The sequence below is a fragment of the Dendropsophus ebraccatus genome, chromosome 11, assembly GCF_027789765.1.
Source record: "Dendropsophus ebraccatus isolate aDenEbr1 chromosome 11, aDenEbr1.pat, whole genome shotgun sequence".
In the NCBI taxonomy this organism is placed as follows: Eukaryota; Metazoa; Chordata; class Amphibia; order Anura; family Hylidae; genus Dendropsophus; species Dendropsophus ebraccatus.
The window spans coordinates 53648974-53671473 of NC_091464.1; the positions used below are offsets into that span (position 1 = coordinate 53648974).

At 43.6% G+C, this 22500-nt stretch overlaps 1 protein-coding gene across 2 annotated transcripts in view; it reads left to right on the plus strand.

Annotated features, from left to right (window-relative positions):
- Window positions 1-21971, plus strand: part of LOC138767758 (tricarboxylate transport protein, mitochondrial-like) — a 29933-nt gene extending 7962 nt beyond the window's left edge. The window contains exons 2-9 of one of the 2 annotated variants that reach the window (XM_069945516.1): window positions 13956-14063; window positions 16159-16258; window positions 16561-16699; window positions 17707-17791; window positions 18219-18323; window positions 20020-20135; window positions 20385-20458; window positions 21565-21971. In XM_069945516.1, coding sequence (XP_069801617.1) covers window positions 13956-14063; window positions 16159-16258; window positions 16561-16699; window positions 17707-17791; window positions 18219-18323; window positions 20020-20135; window positions 20385-20458; window positions 21565-21679 — 842 coding nt within the window. In that variant the 3' untranslated portion in view covers window positions 21680-21971. The remainder of the gene's footprint in view (window positions 1-13955; window positions 14064-16158; window positions 16259-16560; window positions 16700-17706; window positions 17792-18218; window positions 18324-20019; window positions 20136-20384; window positions 20459-21564) is intronic. The other variant, XM_069945515.1, reaches the window with a different exon arrangement.
- Window positions 21972-22500: the final 529 nt, after the last annotated feature.

Below are 22500 nucleotides of genomic sequence, written 5' to 3' on the forward strand. Positions count from 1 at the left end.
GAGCAAGGACACTTGCTCCCCAAAGTATTCCATAAATGTATTAATTCAATAAAGCACTGTACACTACACTACATTACATTACATAGAAATCCATAGAAACAATAAAGTCCCATAGACTTATATATAGAGCGCCCCCTGCTGGACACTCCATAGGAATTACACCTTTCGTCGTGACGTCACTGGATCTGAGAGAATTCTAACACTTCCTGATCTACTAAATTAAGGGAAATAGCCCTATATGTGCATTTCCCATAATTAATGTACATTAGAAATTTGTATAACTTTTCATAAGTAACAACATATCAAAAATTAATTTTGGACGGACTTCTACTTTAACCCCTTAAGGACAGAGCCTGAAATGGCCTTAATGACAAAGACAAATTTTATGAATATGACCAGTGTCACTTTAGTCATTAATAACTTCGGGATGCTTTTACCTATCCGGCTGATTCTGAGATTGTTTTCTCGTGACATATTGTACTTTACATGTCTGGTAAATTGGAGTCGATACTCATAACAAATCTTTATGAAAAAATCCCAAATAATGTGAAAAAATGTGAAAAAATGCATTTTTCCAACTTTGAAACTTTTTTGCGTATACAGAAAGTGGTTATACCACATAAATTATATATTAAAGGGGTTATCCAGCGCTACAAAAACATGGCCACTTTCTTCCAGAGACAGCCCCACTCTTGTTTCCAGCTTGGGCGGGGTTTTGCTGTTCAGTTCCATTGAAGTGAATGGAGCTTAATTGCAAACCGCACCTGAACTGGAGACAAGAGTCGTGTTGTCTCTGAAAGAAAGTGGGCATGTTTTTGTAGCACTGGAGAACCCCTTTAAATAGCATTAGCAACATGTCTACTTTATGTTGGTGGCATTTATTAAACTATCTTTCATTTTTTTTAGACAATAGGGAGCTTAAAACATTAGCAGCAAATTTCCAAATTTTCAGTCAAATTTCAAAATCAGATATTTTTAGGGACCTGTTCAGGTTTAAAGTGTATTTGAGGGGCCTGTATGTTAGAAAGCCCCACAAAGCACCCCATTTCAGAAACTGCACCCCCCAAACTCTGCAAAAGCATATCCAGAAAGTGTTTTAACCCTTTAGGGGAGTCACAGAAATAAAAGCTAAGTGTGTAAGGAATTTGAAAATTTTAATTTTCTGTGCAGAGATTTTATTGTAATCCAATATTTTTCATAATTATAAACCTATTACCAGAGAAATGCACCCCAATAATTATTGTCCCGTTTCTGCAGTTTATAGAAATACCCCATATGTGACCCTATTGCGCTATTTGACGCAACCACAAGCCTCAGATATAAGGGAGCGCCTAGTGATTTTCAACGCCTCCGTTATATTTGGTCATTTTTGACTGTACCACTTCAGGTTGGCAGAGGCTCTGGGGTGCCAAAACCTAAAAAACACCCCTAAAGGGACACCATTTAGAAAACTACACCCCTCAAGGAATGTAACAAGGGGTGCGGTGAGCATCTGGACCCCATAGGTGCTTCACAGATTTTCCGAACAATATGGCGTGAAAATTTTTTTTTTAATTTTTTACACTAAAACGTTGTTCTAGCCTTCAATTTTTCATTTTCTTAAAGGGATAAGAGGCAAAAAAAGACACAAAATGTGTAGCGCAGTTTCTCCCGAGTACGGAAATACCCCACATGTGGCGATAAAGTGCCAAGGGGGCGCAGGACGAGCCTCCAAAGGGAAGGAGCGCCAATTGGCTTTTGGAAGCTGAATTTCACTGAAAAGGATTTCAAGCGCCATGTCGCATTTACAGAGCCCTTGTGCTGCCAAGACACTGGAAACCCCCCACAAGTGACCCCATTCTGGAAACTACACCCCTCAAGGAATCTAACAAGGGGTTCAGTGAGCATATGGACCCGACTGGTGACGGGCACAAATGTGGAACAATGTGACGTAAAAGTAAAAAAATTCATTTTTTCACTTTCATGGCACAAATGTGCCCGTCATCAAGGGGTCCATATCCTCACTGCACCCCTTGTTAGATTCCTTGAGGGGTGCATTTTCCAGAATGGGGTCACTTGTGGGGGGTTTCCAGTGTTTTGGCAGCACGAGGGCTCTGTAAATGCGACATGGCTTTCATCATCCATTCTAGCCAAATCCAACCTCCAAAATCCAAATGGCGCTCCTTCCCTTGGGAGGCTTGCCCTGCGCCCACATGACGCTTTATGTCCACATGTGGGGTATTTACGGACTCGGGGGAAATTGCTCTACACATTTTGTTTTTTTTCCCTCTTTTAACCCCTTGTGAAAATGATAAATTCAAGGCTAAACCAACATTATAGTGTAAAAAATTTAATATTTCATTTTCACGCCACATTGTTCCACATTTGTGCCCGTCACCAGTGGGGTCCATATGCTCACTACACCCCTTGTTACATTCCCTGAGGGGTGCAGTTTCCATAATGGGGTCACTTGTGGGGGGTTTCAACTGTCTTGGCAACACAGGGGCCTTTTGAATGCAACATGGCCCCTCGAAATCCATTCCATCCAAATCCAGCCTTCAAAAACCAAATGGCGCTCCGTCCCTTCGGAGGCTTACCCTGCACCCGAATGGCGCTTTATGTACACATGTGGGGTATTTCCGTACTCAGGGGAAATTGCGCTACACATTAAATGTTTTTTTTTATCTTTTAACCCCTTGTGAAAATGAAAAAATCATGACAAGATTAATGATTTAGAGTAAAAATTTTACAAAAATTACACTAAATGTTGGTCTAGCCTTGATTTTTTTCCATTTCCACAAGGGGTTAAAAAAGAAAATGAACACAAAACGTGTAGGGTAATTTCCCCTGAGTACGAAAATACCCCACATGTGGGCATAATGTGCCATATGGGCACAGGGCAAGCCACCAAAGGGACAGAGCGCCATTTAGAGGCTGGAATGGAGGATAGAGGCCATGTCGCAATTACAAAGCTCCTGTGCTGCCAGGACAGTAGAAACCCCCGACAAGTGACCCCATTCTGGGAACTACACCCCATAAGGAATCTAACAAGGGGTGCAGTGAGGATATGGACCCCACTGGTGACGGGCACTTACGTAGAACATGTGCCGAGAAAATAAAAAATACAATTTTTTTCATTTTCACGTCCCAAATGTGGCCGTAACCAGGGGGCCATATCCCCGCTGCCCCCCTTGTTAGATTCCTTATCGGGTGTAGTTTCCAGAATGGGGTCACTTGTGGGGGGTTTCTACTGTCCTGGCCGCACAGAGGCTTTGTAATTGCATCATGGCATCCTCTACTGGGAATGGCGGCCATACCTACTTAGCTGGGGAAAAGGGACAATTCTAATTTATTTGGGGGTATTAGGCCAATTATTAGTTTATAAGGTTGGAAATGACAGGTGTCCATCAAACTCAACCTGTGTTGATCCAGAGGAAGGCAAAAACCCCTCGTAAGGCAGACGACAGTAGCCTCATCACAGGGGAAAAATTCCTTCCCGACTCCATAATGGCGATCAGAATAATCCCTGGATCAACGTGACCCCTGAAATAGGAATAAGGGACAGAATTTAGATAATGTAGAACCCCAATGACATGTGGTGCACCTTGAAGCGATCCTGTATTCAGAGGCCGGGGTGATCAGGACAGGTGTCACACTGGTAAATGTTGTCCTTCCTGATCCCCCTGTTACGCCACACTCTGCACTTCTTCTGGGGTCTCCTGTTTTCCAGTGTGGGGGACGTCACCTGGAAAATGTTGTCCTGGTGCGATACGGGGTCCCTCATATCCAGAAGCGCTGGGTCCGCTCCATGGCTACTAAATATTAGGGCGCTATTACGGCTTCTGATATGTTCGGATCATGCCGCAAGCTACAGTAGCTTGGGCAGCGAGAGACCAGAGGAGGGGGTGCTGGTATAAAAGTTATCCCCGTACAGGTGGTGACCTTTATCCAACAGTGGGAAGATCAGTTCCCGGACGATCTTCCCACTAACTCCGAGGATGGGGGGGGGAGGGGGCATCTGGGGGCTGGATTCGGGTGTCCCTTCCTACATACACTCTAAGGGTACGTGCACACTGCGGAATCGCGACAGATAACCCTTCGTGCATTCCGCAGTTGGCACCCGCCGGCGGACTGATGCAGGCGCACGTCTCCGTTCTATGCACGGGCGGATTCCGCTCTCCGTCCAACGTGTTCATTCTTTGGACGGACGATGGAATCCGCCCATGCATAACATGGAGTCTATGACACGGGTGGAGACATGCGCCCGCATCAGTCCGCCGGCGGGTGCCAGCTGCAGAATGCACAAAGGGTTATCCTTCACCATTCCGCAGTGAGCACGTACCCTAAATCTGTAAGTGTACCCTGAGGTACGCTCACACAGTTTGTAGAATTTCACACCATACCGCCATCTCTTATTGGAACGGTACTGGCGGAAAAGACGTGTCTGGGGGGCAGCGTACGCTAAGCTACCCCCAGACACGTCACTGGATGATGAGGAGGATGAGGATGAATGGAGGAAAGAAGGATCCCCCCATTCATCCTCACTGGCTGTTTCGGTGTCGGAGGCAATAATAACGTATGCGTTCGACACCGAAAACACCCTAGGGGCCATCTTTATACGGGGACTAGTATATGGGGTATGTAGTGGTGTAGTGTCAAACTTTATTCAATGTAGTGTGGTGTAATGTAGTGTTTTTTTACGTGTTTTTTTACAGTAAGTATAAAAAAAAAAACCTACGCCAACAAAGGAGTTGCTGATAAATGCCGCACTTATGTGCGGCACTTATCAGCAGACCGTGGCAGTAGAATATAGAAAAAAAACACCCTACGCCAAAAAGGAGGAGTTGCTGATTAGCAGCGCACTTTCGTGCGATGCTGATCAACACTCAGCGGCGATAGGGTGTGGAAAATAGAAAAAAAAATTTTGAAAAAAAAAAAAAAAACTTTTTCTATATTCTGAACATCCCTGTAGCTGCTGATAAGTGTATTACACATATCAGCCGCTAGAGGGCAGCAGAGCGCAAATTCCGGAAAATGACGAGGCTGGAGCCGAAAATAGCCGAGAGAAGCCGAACGTGACGTCACGGAGGAAGCCGAAGACCCGAACGAAGACGAGGACGCCGCGAACCCGGAAGACGCCGATCAGGAGCCCGGGACAGGTGAGTAATGTACAAATACCTGCTCTGGACCCCTCGGCTACCTAGCAGAGGGGTCCAGGGCAGGTATTTACTATATTGTGGGACTCTGATCGCCGTGCCACCGGCCCGATCGCCGTGAACGGCCGGCCGGCCGTTCACGGCGATCGGGCCGGTGGCACGGTGACCACCATTACTTTTTACAGTAATGGCGGTCGGTGCCGTCCTCGGACAGCACCGACCGCCATTTTTTTCCCGGGTCATCGGGTTACCGATGACCCGGAAAGGTTCCGATCGCCGCTATTGGCTGATCTGAATTGATCAGCCTATAGCGGCGATCGTAAGCACGGGGGGTGTTAACCACCCCCCGTGCCGTGAAGCTAAGATGGCCTGCTATACATTATAGCAGGCCATCTTCCCCGACCGCAATCGGGGAAACATCGGGCGTACCTATACGCCCGTTTGCTTTAAAGCCCAGGCAACGGGGGCGTATGGGTACGCCCGATGTCGTTAAGGGGTTAAGGCTATGTTCACACTGCGTATATGTCTGGCCGCATATCTTCGCGGCCGGACATATATGCGGTAAACTCCGGCCATAGATTTACGTTACTTGCGGCCGGCTACGTCCGGACCGCTAACTTACGCCCGAAGTCTACTTACGCTTCCCGAGCGCCCTACGTAGCAATCTGACAGCGGTCTTTTACTTGGAAATCTTCGCCTAGCCCCGGACACCCCACAGAACCTTTTGGATCGGCACAAAAAGCTGCAAAAATGAAGAAATCACCACTACGTACGTGACCCCATGTAACGCTACGGGCGTAAGTTACGGCATTTTCGTCCGCAAACAATGGTCTGGTTCATTTTTTACGCTGCCGTGTACGATCCGGGCGTAAGTTCATATGTAGTGTGAACTGTGCAGCCGTACTTCGTATACTTTCCATTATACGCAAACTACGTAAGTCTCCGGCCGCTTATTCATGGAACGCGCTACGGCCGGAAACTTACGTAGTGTGAACATAGCCTAAGGGTGTGTTTACACAGACAGATTTATCTGACAGATTTTCGCAATCTTTCCTTTATGACCTGTTCTCAGTTTATAGTCTGTTCCTGGCTTTGGCTTTAAAAATTTGTCAGATAAATCTGCCGGTGTAAACACACCATAAGTCTTGCTCACCTCCACTTAATTCCCCCACTAGTCCTGATCTGACACATTCCATCCCTAATTTAGACCCCTATTACACAGAGTAATAATAAACCGATTCCAGCGATTATCGATTCGCGTAATAGAGACAACGATCACCTGATGAAACAATCATCGGCTGATCATTTCTTTAGGCCCAGACCTAAAACCATGAGCCACCGTGTAATAGCGATGCACAGCTGACCACTGGGGACTGTGTAAAAAAAAAAAAAAAATTCTACATACCTCTCCACGCTCCCTGCCATCATGCTAGCTTGCCATCCCGCTACTGTCCTGATGATTGACTGAGCGGCCTGGGACTTCAGACAATGGACATTAGAAAGCATTGGAGAGGTATGTAGGAGTTTATTATTTTACATGGGCTGCACAGACATCAATTTTCAGCCAGTGTATGGGCTCAGTAAGTAAGCGCTGATCCAGGAGATCTAGTAGATCGGCGCTCACTTACAGAAAGTCATTAAGCTGTGTAATCTGGCCCTTACTGCTTCTGAGACAAGCCCTCTCAGCCTAAACTGTCTGCTTAGACAATCAATGGCCTCAGCGATGTCCTGTCTCAGTCAGTGATTGGCTGAGGCAACTTGTTTCAGAAGCAGGAAGAAGCAGTGACTAGCGGGAACCAAATGGCATCAGAGCAGGAGCTGTGGGGATTACACTAGGTGAGTATGTCTGATTCTTACACCATCTCTATTTAAAATCTAACTTTCTGGACAACCACTTTAAATGGCTAATGTTTCCTTCTGTGCCCTGCACAATAAAGATTATGTATGTCAGAATATAGAAAGAAGACCCCGCTCCTGCTACAAACATCTGTTATATTACAGACAGGGTTAAGAAAAAACTACTTTTCTGGGAGAAAATGAAACAAAAGAACGTTGAAATTATAAATTGACCCAAGCTAGGGTTCAAGGTGTACCTGTCATTATAAACCCACTATGCATAAATCAATAGTACAGGCAAGGAGGAGAAACTTTGTAATATATCTTATCAGAGAAAAATGCCTCTTTCTCTATTTATCAAACATGACAAGAAATGAGAGATGTAAAAGTTGCCAGATAATCCATCATGCTTTTAAATTTGTTTTCCGTGTTTCCAGCTGAACAGCTTTTTTGACGTCAGGTGAATTAAAATGGATTTTTGGCCTTATATCTGAAGGCTGTCATTGTATTTCATAGATAACAAGTACTCTGCGTGATCCATACACAATTTATTTACTGACTGTGCTGGCATAGAGCCAGAACAAATGGTATTTTACTTCTTGCTGTAAATAAATGACGGATGCCATACCTAGACAGATTCCATCTGCTGAAAACATCAACCTGGAGGGATCTGGAACGCAAATCTTATCCTTATTTATAGTCAGACAAGATTTTATTCATTAGAGTAATGGCATTTCGTATTGTCTGGGCTGCGGTTCAGATTGGCTTCTGCATCACCAGCCTCTCATGACTGAGCTACTTTTAGATTCAGTATCGTCCAAATTAGATTTAGTACATTTTCTATACCATTAGGAAATTGGTTATGGGAAATTTTTACTCTTCATCCATTATTCATATCGGGCTCTGATAATGTCCTATACAGACCTTGACTCCTGCACAGATTTCATTGCCCATTTTGGTGTCTGTTGTTAGCTCAGATCAACAATGTATTTTTACACTGTGTGTGAATATGCCCTTAAAGCAACGCTCCAGGCAACCCCCTCCCAGCATAAGGGATGGTAATACTGCTTTAGGGTGCCATCACAGCTACCGGATCTGCAGCGGATTTCCCGCTGTTGATCCAGTGGAATTCATGCCTATGAGACACATACTCGCAGCGGGAATGACATCCCGCTGTGATAGTTAACCCCCAACCGCCCGCAGCCCGCCGCCGAGAGCATACATTACCTGCTTGGCACTGTGGCTGCATGTGTCCTGCTCAGCTAATCAGTGCACAGCAGCCAATTGCAGGGAAACAGCAGCCTCTCTTGAGCAGTATAGGGGAAAGAAGACATTGTTGTTCCATCTCTCTTTCTGTAATCTATTTATGTAGATGAATAGATAAACAGAAGGAGAGAGATAGAGAGACACTGGGGGAGATTTATCAAAGGGTGTAAAATATAGACTGGTGTAAACTGCCCACAGCAACCAATCACAGCTCAGCTTTCAGCTCTGGTAACATGAGAGAGAAGCTGTGATTGGTTGCTGTGGGCAGTTTATACCAGTCTATATTTTACACCCTTTGATAAATCTCCCCCACTGTGTTAACTGTGCAAAGCAGAAGCAGACCAAGACAGGGGAGGGTATCCTGCAGTTGGTCTTGATGTGCAGTGCATGTTGGGAGATGCAGTTTCCCAGCCTGGTGCCATGATGGAAAATGGTTTGTTTATAAAAGTTTATATCTGGGGCTAGGAGCAGACTAGACAAGTGGGAAAGGTGTCTAACAATTGGTGGGGGATCAGGTAGGACACCTATATGCTTTTTGCGCATTTGGGGGGGAATGGTGGAGTTCCCCTATCCCTCTGATTATATCTTGGAGTGTCGGAAGAAACCAGGATAAAGATGTTACCCTTGTTTAGATTTAAGCCCTGGACCCCAGTGCTATATGGCTGTAGTACTAACTATTTTAGACCCTGTCCAGATTCTTGTATAAGGTTCATATTGCTAGATTTGAACAACACTTTTTCCAGGGTATTTGCTAATAGTCCTGTTTACTGCTTGTCATGAAGGATTGAGCACATGATGAGCAATGAGGTTCATATGTCCTATAGCGCTTTATCATTCAGCTACATAAGAAAACCAATTTGTGACACAAAAGCCAGCTGCGTTAACTATACCATAGAGTAATGACATCTGGCAGGACTTGTCAGTATAAATCCATACTAGCTGTCATGCAGCTCTGTAAATTTAAAGAAGTCTGGCCAAAATTAATTTTTGATATGTTGTTAATGAAAAGTTATACAAATTTCTAATGTACATTAATTATGGGAAATGCACATATAGGGCTATTTCCCTTAATTTAGTAGATCAGGAAGTGTTAGAATTCTCTCAGATCCAGTGACGTCACGACTAAAGGTGTAATTCCTATGGAGTGTCCAGCAGGGGGCGCTCTCTATATAGAAGTCTATGGGACTTTATTGTTTCTATGGATTTCTATGTAATGTAGTGTACAGTGCTTTATTGAATGAATACATCTACAGAATACTTTGGGGAGCAAGTGTCCCTGCTCCCCAAAGTATTGCATAAATGTATTCATTCAATACATTAGGATATCACAGTAAGCCCGCCGCATTTCTGCTGCACGCCGATCCGCCACATTCCCGCCGCACTCCAGCCGATCCGCCGCATATACACTGAACTACAGCTCCCATCATCTGCTTATAGTATGAACAGGTGATGGGAGCTGTAGCTGGGTAATGGATATCACTTGCCTGCGATGCCACTGCTTATGCTGCCGTGCGCAGGGGGAAGCCGCTCAGTACACAGGAGCGCTCCCTCCTCCTCCTCCTTCTTCCGGGAACCTTCCCCCTATACCACTGCTGACTGGCCGCCTGGCCGCCCCTCTCTGCTCTCATATACCGGCTCCTGATACTTCCTGGTGTCCGCACTGATGCATCGGGAGCCGGTATATGAGAGCGGCGGCCAGGCGGGGAGTCAGCAGTGGTATAGGGAGAAGGTATCCCAGAAGAAGGAGGAGGAGGGGGGGGAGCGCTCCTGTGTACTGAGCGGCTCCCCCCTGCGCCCGGCGGCATAAGCAGTGGCATCGCAGGCAAGTCATATCCATTACCCAGCTACAGCTCCCATCACCTGTTCATACTATAAGCAGATGATGGGAGCTGTAGTTCAGTGTATATGCGGGAGTGCGGCGGGAATGCGGCAGATCGGCGGGCTTACTGTGATATCCTAATGTATTGAATGAATACATTTATGCAATACTTTGGGGAGCAGGGACACTTGGTCCCCAAAGTATTCCATAAATGTATTAATTCAATAAAGCACTGTACACTACACTACATTACATTACATAGAAATCCATAGAAACAATACTCCATAGGAATGACACCTTTCGTCGTGACTTCACTGGATCTGAGAGAATTCTAACACTTCCTGATCTGCTAAATTAAGGGAAATAGCCCTATATGTGCATTTCCCATAATTAATGTACATTAGAAATTTGTATAACTTTTCATAAGTAACAACATATTAAAAATAAATTTTGGCCGGACTTCTCCTTTAAGAGAGCCAGTTGTCTTTTTTTTTTTTTTTTTTTTTTAATTGATTGAATATTGTGTATTTTTTTCCAGTATTTTTTTGAATTTTTACCTGCACATGTAATTCCACTGCATGTCATTAATGTGCAATGAGCTCTGCCATTGTGAATGTAGCTTCTTCTTACTTGCAATGTTTGAAAATCCTCATCTTCCATAGAAATTACTGGATAGAGCCCATGCATGTAATATGTGTCAGAAGTAACAGGGACCCTTTAAATACTCCTCAATATTATTAACGATAGTCTTTCTAAAAGCAAATACTTTGGTCCAAGGGAACTGACTTACCACTGATCAAACATTTTAAACCATTCTTAAAGGGGAATTCTGCTTAAATTAACTTCTAATATGTTGCTGCCCTTGGGAAGAACATAACAAATAGCCTATTGTTACCTTTCTGCACTCCCCCGGTGTAATCCTACATCATCTTTGGGTCAGAGACAGACATATCTTAGACATACAGAGACAGACATATCTTAGCTGTGGCTGCCCGCTTAGCCAATCACTGGCTGCGGCACTGTCCTGTCTCAGTCATTATCAGCCAATGATTGGCTGAGCGGGCAGTCACTGCTGAGATGATTCCATCTCAGATGTGGAGGTGGGATCTTTCAGTCAGAGACCCAAAGATTATGTAGGAGGACATGGGGAGCACTGAAAGGTAAGAATAGGCTGTTTGTTATGTTTTTCCCAAGAATAACAGCATATTAAAAACGTAATTTGAGTAAAATACCCCAAAATAAAGCCTGAATCTTTAAGGTGACAATAATAGTTCAGTTATATAAAGCCCCATTCACACGTCCGTGTCAGTTTTTACTGTCAGGAAATCCTGATCAGGAAGCCTCAAATGTCATCAGGAAAGTATCAGGATTTCCTGACAGTAATCCGTTTTTACCATCAGGAAACCATCAGGAAAAGCCTTCAGGATTTCCTGATCAGAAGAAATAAAATAGGACATGATAGTAGATGTAGTTCTGCAAACTGGATGGTCACAGCTTGCAGAACTACAACTCCCATCATGCCGGCAGACAGGTCATGATGGGAGTTGTACTTCTGCAACCTGGATGGCCACAGGCTGCAGAGGTACAACTCCCATCATGACCTGTCAGCAGGGCATGGTGAGGGTTATACTTCTGCAACGTGGATGGCCACAGGCTCCAGAAGTACAACTCCCATCATGACCTGTCAGCAGGGCATGGTGGGGGTTGTAGTGTGTCATCTCACCTGTCCTCGATCCTGCTCTGGCTGCTCTTCTTCTTTTCTCCTCTTCTGTCATCGCTTGTGAGGTCCAGGGGGGACGGCCAGGCGCTGAGGTGAGTATATGTGTGTGTGTGGAGGGGGGGTTGTGCAATCTGAGGCCGGGGGGGGGGGGGGGGGGGGGGGTCGGGAGGCAGGCCGAGGTCCGGGGGGGGGGGGGGGGGGGGGGGTTGGTGGCGGCAGAATGGAGTGGTCTGGTGGCACCACTGAGCGGCAGCTAAGATCGGGGGAGGGGTGGGGGATTGTCAGGCCGCGGCTGAGATCCGGGGGGGGTGGGGGGAGAATGGGGTCCGGTAGAGCCGCTGAGTTCCGGGGGCGGGGGAATAAAGCGGCGGCATAACGGGGGTCCGGCCGCTGAGGTCCGGAGACGGAATTGGGGGAGGGGGGGCGTTGGGCGGCGGGCGCTAAGGTCCGGGGGTGGGGGGCAGAGCGGGGGGTCCAGCAGCAGAGCGAATGGGAGGAGGGCAGCACGGCGCAGCAGGAGGCCGGTGGAGGCGGCTGGTGAGGTTGGGGGGAGAGGGCTACGGCGGTGGGGGTGCACAGACAATTCGGCACCCCGGACACTTTCCTGATGTACATCAGGAAAGCGTCCGTGGTTCCGGCGCTCCCATAGACTTCTATGGGGGCGTCCGTGCCGTATTTCCGGACGAAAATAGGACAGGATCTAAAAAATACGGTCCTATTTTCCGGAACGGACACCCTTCCGGAAAAATCCGGAAGGGTGTCCGTGACTAATGCAAGCCTATGAGTCCGGAAATCCGGATGTTTTTTCCGGACATGTGAAGGGGGCCTAAGAGTATATAACCCAAACACATTCCTTTTGTGTACTGATTGCAGTAATAAAGCATGCTGGACTGAGTGTTTTGTAAGAATTTTATTATATTATTATTATAGCTCTTAAACCCTAATAAAAAACAGATCCGACTTCTACTCTTCATAATAGCCATATTACAGTCACAAATTTATTTGACAGATCATTGAAGCCAAAGCCAGGAACAGACTGTAAACAGAGAACAGGTCATATAGGAAAGACTGAGATTTCTCCTCCTTTCAAACCCATTCCTGGCTTTGGTTTTAAAAATCGGTCACATAATCTGCCTGTGTAAGAACCCTATTACACAGGCTGATTATGGTGTGAAAAATCGTTATATTGTTTGAATTTAAAAGATAATCGTTCTGTGGAATTGCAAGCAACGATCGAAAAATTGTTTGCATGTCGTTGATCATTGATTTAGATCTGAACCTGAAAATATTGTTAATCGTTTGCTGTAATTCCACATTCGTTCGCTCAAGTTCTGCATTTGTTCACTAATCGTTCAGTTTAATTGCCCATTGTCCATTGTTTTGCTGGGATCAGAAGGAGTAAACGATCATAGTAATGATCGCAATAACGATCGTAACTAACGACCATCGCTCTGTGTAATATGGTGAACGATTTCAGGTTAATGATAAACAATCTTGTTTGCCATTGTTTATCGTTAGTCGTTAATCTTTAAAAATCACTCTGTGTAATAGGACCCTAATAGGGCCTTTAGGCTGAGTTTACACATTGCAGTTTTGTTGTGTTTCTTTGTTTACATTAGTAGAGGCTAAATAATTATATGGTCTCTGCAACTTTGTCTACTCTTCAGTGACTAGCTCGGCATTGCCATGCGATTAGCATTGTCAGTTCGTTAAAAAAAAACATAGACCTGTAATGAAGCTTGTAATGCTAATTACTTGGCAAAGCGCAGACAGTCCATGTAGATATCGCATCATCAATGAGGCTCCAACTATGTAAACAAAGAAACACAAAAAAACTGCAAATGCAGTGAATGCAGCCCAATGGCCATATTACACGTCCCCGTATTCCGGATAAGCAAGCTCCGATCTGCTAGATCGGCGCTTGCCTACTGAGCCTATTTCATGGCTCAATAATCGTGCCACCATTGCTGTATATAGTAACTAATAAAAGTATATATGTTGCCTCTCCACGCTCCCTGGTGGTCTTGTCGCTTCTGCCTGTTCACTGGATCTTCAGTGCTGGTCTCTGATAAGGATGGATGTAGATAATGATCATCATTTGTTTACTTATATATTATATATAGCAGTGGTGTTAGAAAAATATTTTTCACTGATAGGCAGTGTGATTTGTGTCTGTCAGGTGGAATCGCCGGGGGCATAGAAATCTGCATTACCTTCCCTACAGAATATGTCAAGACCCAGCTTCAGCTGGATGAGCGGGCCAATCCTCCTCGCTATCGGGGAATAGGTAAGAATCTGTTAAATATATTATCATGATGTGTGTTGTGACTACATATTAAGATACATACTTTTTCTCCCTTTCTTTGCTGTTCTCCATCAATTTAAGAAAATAAATGGCATGTGGAAGTCTACAGCTAATAATTAAATGTATATGTATAGGCTAGTATGGGCATAAAGATATACCTATCTTCATATATATAGGCTGCTATGGGCATACCAATATTTCTAGCCTCATATACCATATATAGGCTGCTATGGGGAAACATATATCCCTAGTATCATATATAGACTACTATGGGTATACATTTATCCATAGTCTTATATAGGCTGCTATGGGCATACAGATATTTCTAGCTATATATATATTATTTATATATATATTATGCTACTATGAGTATACATTTATCCCTAGTCTCATATATAGGCTACTATAGGTATACAAAGATCCCTAGCCTCATATATATAGGATGCTGTGGGCATACAGATATTTCTAGCCTCATATATATACATATTGGCTACTATGGGTATATCTCTAGCCTCATATATCTGGTTCAATATCTGGTTTTTATTGAGTTTTTCCTCATATGTCTACATATAGCAGTCTATAGCCACGTGACTATTAGAGATGAGCGAACCTCAAGCATGCTCGAGTCCATCCGAACCCGATCGTTCGGCATTTGATTAGCGGTGGCTGCCGAAGCTGGATAAAGCCCTGTGGAAAACATGGATATAGTCATTGGCTGTATACATGTTTTCCAGACAACCTTAGAGCTTTATCCAAGTTCAGCAGCCCCCGCTAATCAAATGCCGAACGATCGGGTTTGAATCGACTCGAACCCGAACCCGGTTCGCTCATCTCTAGTGACTATCCATGAATTTAGTTTTTATGGTGGAGCCAAATGTTAACACAGACTTTATTACAAAGTAAGTATATTACATGTGATCTTTTATGTGAGCTGTAAAAATAAAAAAATAAATAAATGATCCACATAGTTGATATGTATATTGCATTGTCGAGCAGAAGAAATAGACCTGTGATAATCCATCTGCTGAACTGTCTCCTGGTGATTCACTCCGCACTCCTGATCTCCGGACGTGCAGCGGTGGCTGGACCATGCATCACTGCACCAACAAGGGAAACTGCTCAGCTGTGCCCTCAGTCTGTCTCACCACATGTCAGAACTGCTTATGTGGAACCGTTCTGTCTCTTTGATGGTGACACATTCAACCTCGCATACCTCCACATCTTAATTCGGTATTCTACAAGGAAAGTACACGGCTGATGTTATGCTGAAAATAGTAATTCAAAGAAGAAGCCAGTGTGAATCAGCACTTCAGATAGAATCCTCTATTCTATAATTAATAGTCATTCAAACCAATGGAAACTGCAATATAGGTTTTAAGTGGAAAACATCTTTAAGGGTAGGATCACATGATAATAATCCACTGTGGATTTTATGGTGCAGATTTAACCAATATGTGCCATTGTAAGATTTGTATCAGGGCAAAAACCTCATGTCTTTGGTGACTGGCAGATTGACCCCAGATGGAAACAGGATGGAGACATCTTAGATTACAGCCAACCCAATCACTGCCCTTATTCCCCGTCACTTCTTTTAAATTCACCAATCTTAAATTCTTTAAAAAAATAATAATTCACCAATCTTGAGAATTAGGCCTTATTCACACGTCCCGTAAAACTGCCTATGATTGCGGATCCGCGACCACGGATAGTGTTAGGGGACATTGAATCCTATGAATCTATTTACACGATCCATGCTGTGAGCCGCTCTGCAATCTGCACCGCACAAAAATAGGACATGTCCCAGCACGGAGGCAGATCACGGCAAGGATCCCCCAATTGAAGTCTATGGGATCTGTGTTTTTCACAAATTAGGGGCTCCCTTACCATTCATGAGGGGAGAGGTGGCACATGGTCACTTTACCTTACTGTATATGAGAGTTACAGACGTTTCTAGATTGAAGTCCAGTCGCGGGGACAAACCTATATGCCATAACTGTGTCACATAAGAAAACCATTTAAACCTTCTGCTATGGAGAACAGATACAACTTCAATGTGACCTCTTATCTTTCACCACAGGGCACTGTGTCACCCTCACTGTACAGGATCATGGAGTCAGAGGTTTATATCGAGGTCTTAGCTCATTGCTATATGGATCCATCCCTAAGTCTGCAGTGAGGTAAGGGGTCAGGGATGAAAGGTATAAAATTGTATAGTATAAAAAATTATAACAATTATAACCCTATTCATATATCCATTAGGACATGTGGTTACCATTGGTTCCCCCAATGGCTACAGATAAGAGACTCTCTGACAGGCTCAGAGCCTCCATGTATTACATGGACTACTGTTCATTTGAATGGCCACCATGTAATGCCACATGGGAAATGTAGCCTAGATGAGGCGTCCTACAGTGTACTTCTTTGAGAGATTTTCCTCAGTTTTAATGTTGTGCTTTCTCCATGATATATTCTTTTTCAGATTCGGCACGTTTGAGTTCCTTAGTAACTTTGCAAGGAGTTCCTCAGGGAAACTGGATGGAAAGTCTAGTTTTCTATGTGGTCTAGGAGCTGGGGTTTCCGAGGCTGTTCTGATCGTATGTCCTATGGAAACTATAAAGGTATGTGTGTTTTTTTCACCCAAATAGTGACACCTTACTTGTGAATCTTCCTGCTCTCTTAATGTGCACCATGGTGGTTTATGCTCTAGAGATGCTCATTGTGCTGTGTCTGTGGACAAAAAGTATCCATAATAATCCATTTCATAATCTCCCAATGCATACAGTAAACATATTCATAGACCCCAGCCACCAGATGGAAGCCAACAAAAGTGTCAGGTTGGCCTCTGTTCAAGTGGTTTTCATCAGGGTTACCATTGTTTTGTTGGACAGAAAACTGCCATTCCATAGAGCTGGATCCACTAGTTAATGTATATCATAGACTAGAGTATATGTTGTTTTCTTTTCTTTTAAGGTTTAATTTTTTCATTTGTGAAATAAATAAAACAAAAGAACAGTCAGAGTAAAGCACTGCACACATGAATGGTACAGAAGAAGAAGCATCATTCTCATGGTCACCAAGGGTACATATCACAGTGTGTGCTGTAATATCAGGCCACCCGTGATTAAATGAGGATTAAATTAGAATCAATGGAGCCGTCTCATAGAGGCATCATAGAGCACTGGAGGCCAGCCCGCCTCCAATGCTTCACCCCTGGTCCAGTACCCGTGAATAGAACGGTGCCGTACACCGGCAGCGGCTTTCCCGCATCAGAGTCATTCTATACATGGGTAATACGCAAATCCTGATGGTACATTTGCTTTAAATAGAAAAAACGGCTGCCTTTTCTCTTTTATTGACGTTGTATGAACATAACCATAGAAGTGTAATCTCTCCTTTTTCATCCCCTGCAGACTCTTTCTGCCACTGATCTTGTCCACAAAAAAAATCTGCAAAGTCTTCATTTGTGACCTGTGGCTTTTGGCGTGGATTTGCCATTGATTTTACCCTGTGTATAGGTCAAATCCATCATAAAAAATCTGAGACAAATCTATAGCAAAGGGATCTGCTGCAGATGACTCCTTGGAACATTGAACTCTTTGGCTTCATTTTTTTTCTCTCTTGACAGGTAAAGTTCATTCATGACCAGGCCTCCTCTGCACCCCGGTATCGGGGCTTTTTCCAAGGAGTGCGGGAAATTATCAGAGAGCAAGGTGGGTTCATGTTCTTGGCACTTGTATTGATAGATTTGTAAATAGAGAAGACAATTCTCATTATACTGATGTAGGTTTAGTCAGAGAAAAAAATTCAAATACAATGGTGCCAGACCAATTGTATTTAAAAATCTCAAGCCTTACAGTACTTATCAGCTGCTGTATGTCCTAAAGGAAGTGCTCTCTGCTGCCACCTCTGTCTATGAGTAGTAGGAAATCCACATAGAAAGTGGCCACAGAGAGCACTGTGTCAGACTGGAAAGAATACACCACTTCCTGGAGGACATACAGCAGCTAATAAGTACTGGAAGACTTGAGATTTTTAAATACAAGTAATTTACAAATTTGTATAACAGTTGAATTAAAAACATTTTTTTCTACAGAGTACCCCTTTAAAAATTGTCTATATGTCTTTATTACAATACAGGTCTGCGAGGGACATATCAAGGACTAACCCCCACTATTTTAAAGCAGGGCTCCAATCAGGCAATCCGGTTCTATGTCATGACCTCTCTACGAAACTGGTACTTAGGTAAGTAGTAACCTGGTGACACACTTTTCTGGTTGTTATCAATGTAATGTGTAATAATAATGTATACACTTTACTTATAAATTGCATATAAATATTTGAATGAACATTTAGACACACTTAAGTTGTATCTGGTAGAGGCTGATAATAAGAGATACAGATATTTCTAACAGTAAGGACCCTATAAGATGGCCTAAGACCTTTACATGGCTTGATCAGTCATGTGGCGCTTTCTAGTGGCCGTCGGGCACACATATTAGATAGGAAGATGTGCAATAATTTTCATAGGCCGATCAGCCGACAAATGAGCATTTGCTTGTTTATGGCTTGATCCATAGCCCTATTACGCAGGGTGATAGTTGTCTGTTCAGCCAATAACCCCCCCATGTAATAGGGCCCAGCCATAGAGGCTCTTTAGGTTGGAGTGGTACATGTCTTTTCATTAAAGGGGTATTCCGCTCACACACAACTTTTCATATATTGCTGCCCATGGTGAGACTAAAAATTCATTCCATACATGTTGTTATCTATTTAGTCTCCTTCCCCTAGTTCTGAGCTGCTGCTTTCTGCTGAAGACACAAAAAACTGTGGGTAAGCTTTTCTTTTAATCTCCCCCTCCTCCCCCTCTCTTCCGAGACAGCTGATGTAAACAAGTCCCTGTCTAAAACTTTGTAGCAAGTTTGCCGCGAGGGTTAATCACAGTGAGTTCATCAGCAACTACCTACCAGCATTACAAAGAAGCTAAAGAGTTGCAGAGAAAACCTGCCAGGGACCTGTTTACATCAGCCGTCTCAGAAGGAAGGGGGGGAGGGGGTGATGGAGAGAAAAGCTTACACACAGATTTTTGTGTCTTCAGCAGAAACAACAGCTTAGAACTAGAGGAAGGAGACTGAATGGGTAATAGCAAGTGTGGAATGAATTGATAGTCTCACCATGGGCAACAACATATGAAAAGTTATGTTTGAGTAGAATACTCCTTAAACCTAAAAGTGGTTAAAAAATATTACATGTTGTCCAAAAGTCATAATGTAAATTATTGCCTGTGATGTCCTATTGATATCCATAACTGTCTGTCCTCTCCTATGTGTTAAGATGAATGTAGCCCACACTGTCTTGATGACTATTTTAATGGACATAGACATTAATAGTGTAACAATATGGAACATAGATATTTATCAGGCAGCCTTGTTATTATGTGTCTGTGCTGAAACATTCTCATACAATCTCATGTTATTAGGTCCAAATAATGTGGCGTAAAAGTCTAAAGCGACATATGGCATTTTCTTATTATTGTCTTTTTACACCACATTCATAGCCTCATTTGGTTTAATGGCCTGAACATAGTCAACTATGTTTGGGCCATTTCTCCATGTATATGTTTACCTTGTGGGACACAAAAGTGCGGGAGACCGTGCAAAGTAAACATACATGCGAAAATGTCCCGAACCTAGATGCCTGCAGTATGCAGAGGTGTATGTTTGCATCCCTTTTTGACAGAGCGTTGCCATATACCTCAGATGTCAGGGGAAAATGTGATGTGATCCATCGCCAAACCTTAATAAGTTCCTCTAAAAGTTGGCAATCTAGAATACATGCAGTGCTGTCCCATATTTGATGTTCCAGATACAATGATTAATTGCTTTTCTTTGAATGTCCATGTTTTACCAGGTATTCTATGTAACCACTGTTCTTTTTCAAGGTGATGATCCCCAAAGATCGATGAATCCTATTGTCACAGGATTATTTGGCGCCATTGCTGGGGCTGCTAGTGTCTTTGGTAATACACCTCTAGATGTCATCAAGACCAGGATGCAGGTAATGTGGCTATTATCACTGCAGATCTGTTCAGATACTTGATAAGGTCATATAATGTCAGTATTCAGCTATTACAAACTTTTACGCCCATTCATGGCTGTCCTGTTCAGATTGGCATCATGGATAAAATAACCAATATGAACAGAGCCTGATACTGCTGGTTATTGTGCTTATGGTATGGACAATATATTTGGTTGATATTGAGTTCTTTTGTACCGTATTATGTGATACCTATGTTCTGGTTACCAGGGTTTGGAGGCTCACAAATACAAGAACACTTTAGACTGTGCAAGCCAGATACTTCGCAATGAGGGTCCCATGGCGTAAGTAACATAGTTTAATGTATTCATAATAAAATGGCAATAAATTGTAAACTTAAATTTCAGCTGACGGATTCAAAATAAAATCCAATCCCAGCTTCCAATGGGGCACCATTTCATAGCATAAACTCCTCTGTGACCTGCCGTGAGTTGTATATGTCATGAATTCTAGCTACCACCATGACTTTTGATGCAGTCGCTGGAGAGTATACATTGTTGCCTTATCATAACCTGATGAGTGGACAGCCAACACTTTGCTATGCACTCTGTCCTACCCACCAATACATGTCGGCCCACCACTCAATTCTTTTTGGCTCCCACTGGAGCACATTCCCATGCCCCCTGCACATGTCACGAAAATCTATGCAAATTTTTTTATCAGGAAATCTGGATACATTTCCTGACTTATAGGGTTTTATAGGGTATGGGCTCCCTTCAGGATTTTTACTGAAGGGTGTCCATGCCAGAAAATAGGTCTGGAAATTATAGGACATGTCTGAAATCCCAACACAGATGGCTCATAGAACCCAATAGGGGCACCTGGAATTCCAGACAGCTCCAGATCTGCATCCGGAATTCCAGATGCACTACCAGCCAACCTGGGCCAACACCAGCACTCGGGCAGGTGTTACCAGGTGTTGACGCTGGCCCTTTAACTAGACGTTATCCTAATCAGGAGCACATACAGTTAAATTAGCTCCTGGCCCTGTCCATCATTTTTTCTGGTCAGTGGCAGCATTATGCCTCCAGCCACAAGAGGACACTGGCGTTTGTCTAGTAAGCCACCCGGCTGATGTCAGTGGGGCTAAGCCTATATGTGGATTCTTTGCAGGTCTTCCGACATTGTTTATGTATGGTGCCTGTAGGATGTATTCTGCTAGAGACTAAATTTATTTGTAGGGGAAATTACCCCACTAGTCAGTTGTTGACTATGTTCAGGCCAGTTCCAGTATGTGCATGTATATGTCCGCATCCCAATTTAAACGGATCCTGATGAATATGTGACACAGATGAGCAAATTGTAATGGGAGCAGGTGCAAAACCCCTAACACTGTATACCATTTATAATTCATATCTATTAATCAGCCTATAATATTTTTCCTTCTTAGGTTTTATAAGGGCACAGTGCCACGGTTGGGCAGAGTTTGTCTGGATGTGGCCATTGTCTTTGTCATCTATGAAGAAGTAGTTAAAGTTCTGAACAGAGTTTGGAAGACCTCCTAACACCACCTGTCCGTGACTTGAAGAGCGGCGCTCGGCCTTGTGGCTGACTTGTTTTATATCATAAAGGGAAACTGTCAGCTAGAAAAGACGTCCCAAGCTGCTTTCATGACTACATAGCTATATGAGCAGTGAGACTATCCATTGCTTTATTGTAATTGCCAAAGCTGCAACCACCTATGCTCTGAAGTGTCATAGAGGTATGACCAGAGCACTTCATTGCCCTGACCACGCCTCTTTGACACTTCAGAGCAGCAATAAAAAGCATATTTTTAGGTGATTGCAGCCTTGAACAATTACAATAAAGCTATGGATAGTCTCACTGCTCATATAGCTACAAAGTCATGAAAGCAGCTTGGGACGTCTTTTCTAGCTGACAGTTTTCTTTAATTTTACACCCAACTGGAATGAATTGCGCTTGTTGGAAATCTTGTAAATTATCACAAATCATTTTAACCTCTTATTATTGTATGGTATGTGTGTGTGTTACTGTCTGGATTTGCCTTAAATCTGCCAAATACTTTTTAATTTTTGATTGTCGGGTACTTTATTGTGGAATTCTTTCAGCCAGATTTACCTGGACTCATTTCAGAACTAGACTTGAAATAATATGTTATGTGAATCTCATTTATATTATGAGAGGCAGACCCGCTGGGGGTTCTCGGGTGCCTACCAATCCATATCACCACCGCTGAGGATATACAGTAAAACACTGCACGGTGCCTAGCCAAATCTCCTCCGGTAAGAGGTCAGTTGCTACAAAGCTGATTATCTGATGGGGCTCACTGAAAGTATAGGGGGAGATTTATCAAACATGGTGTAAA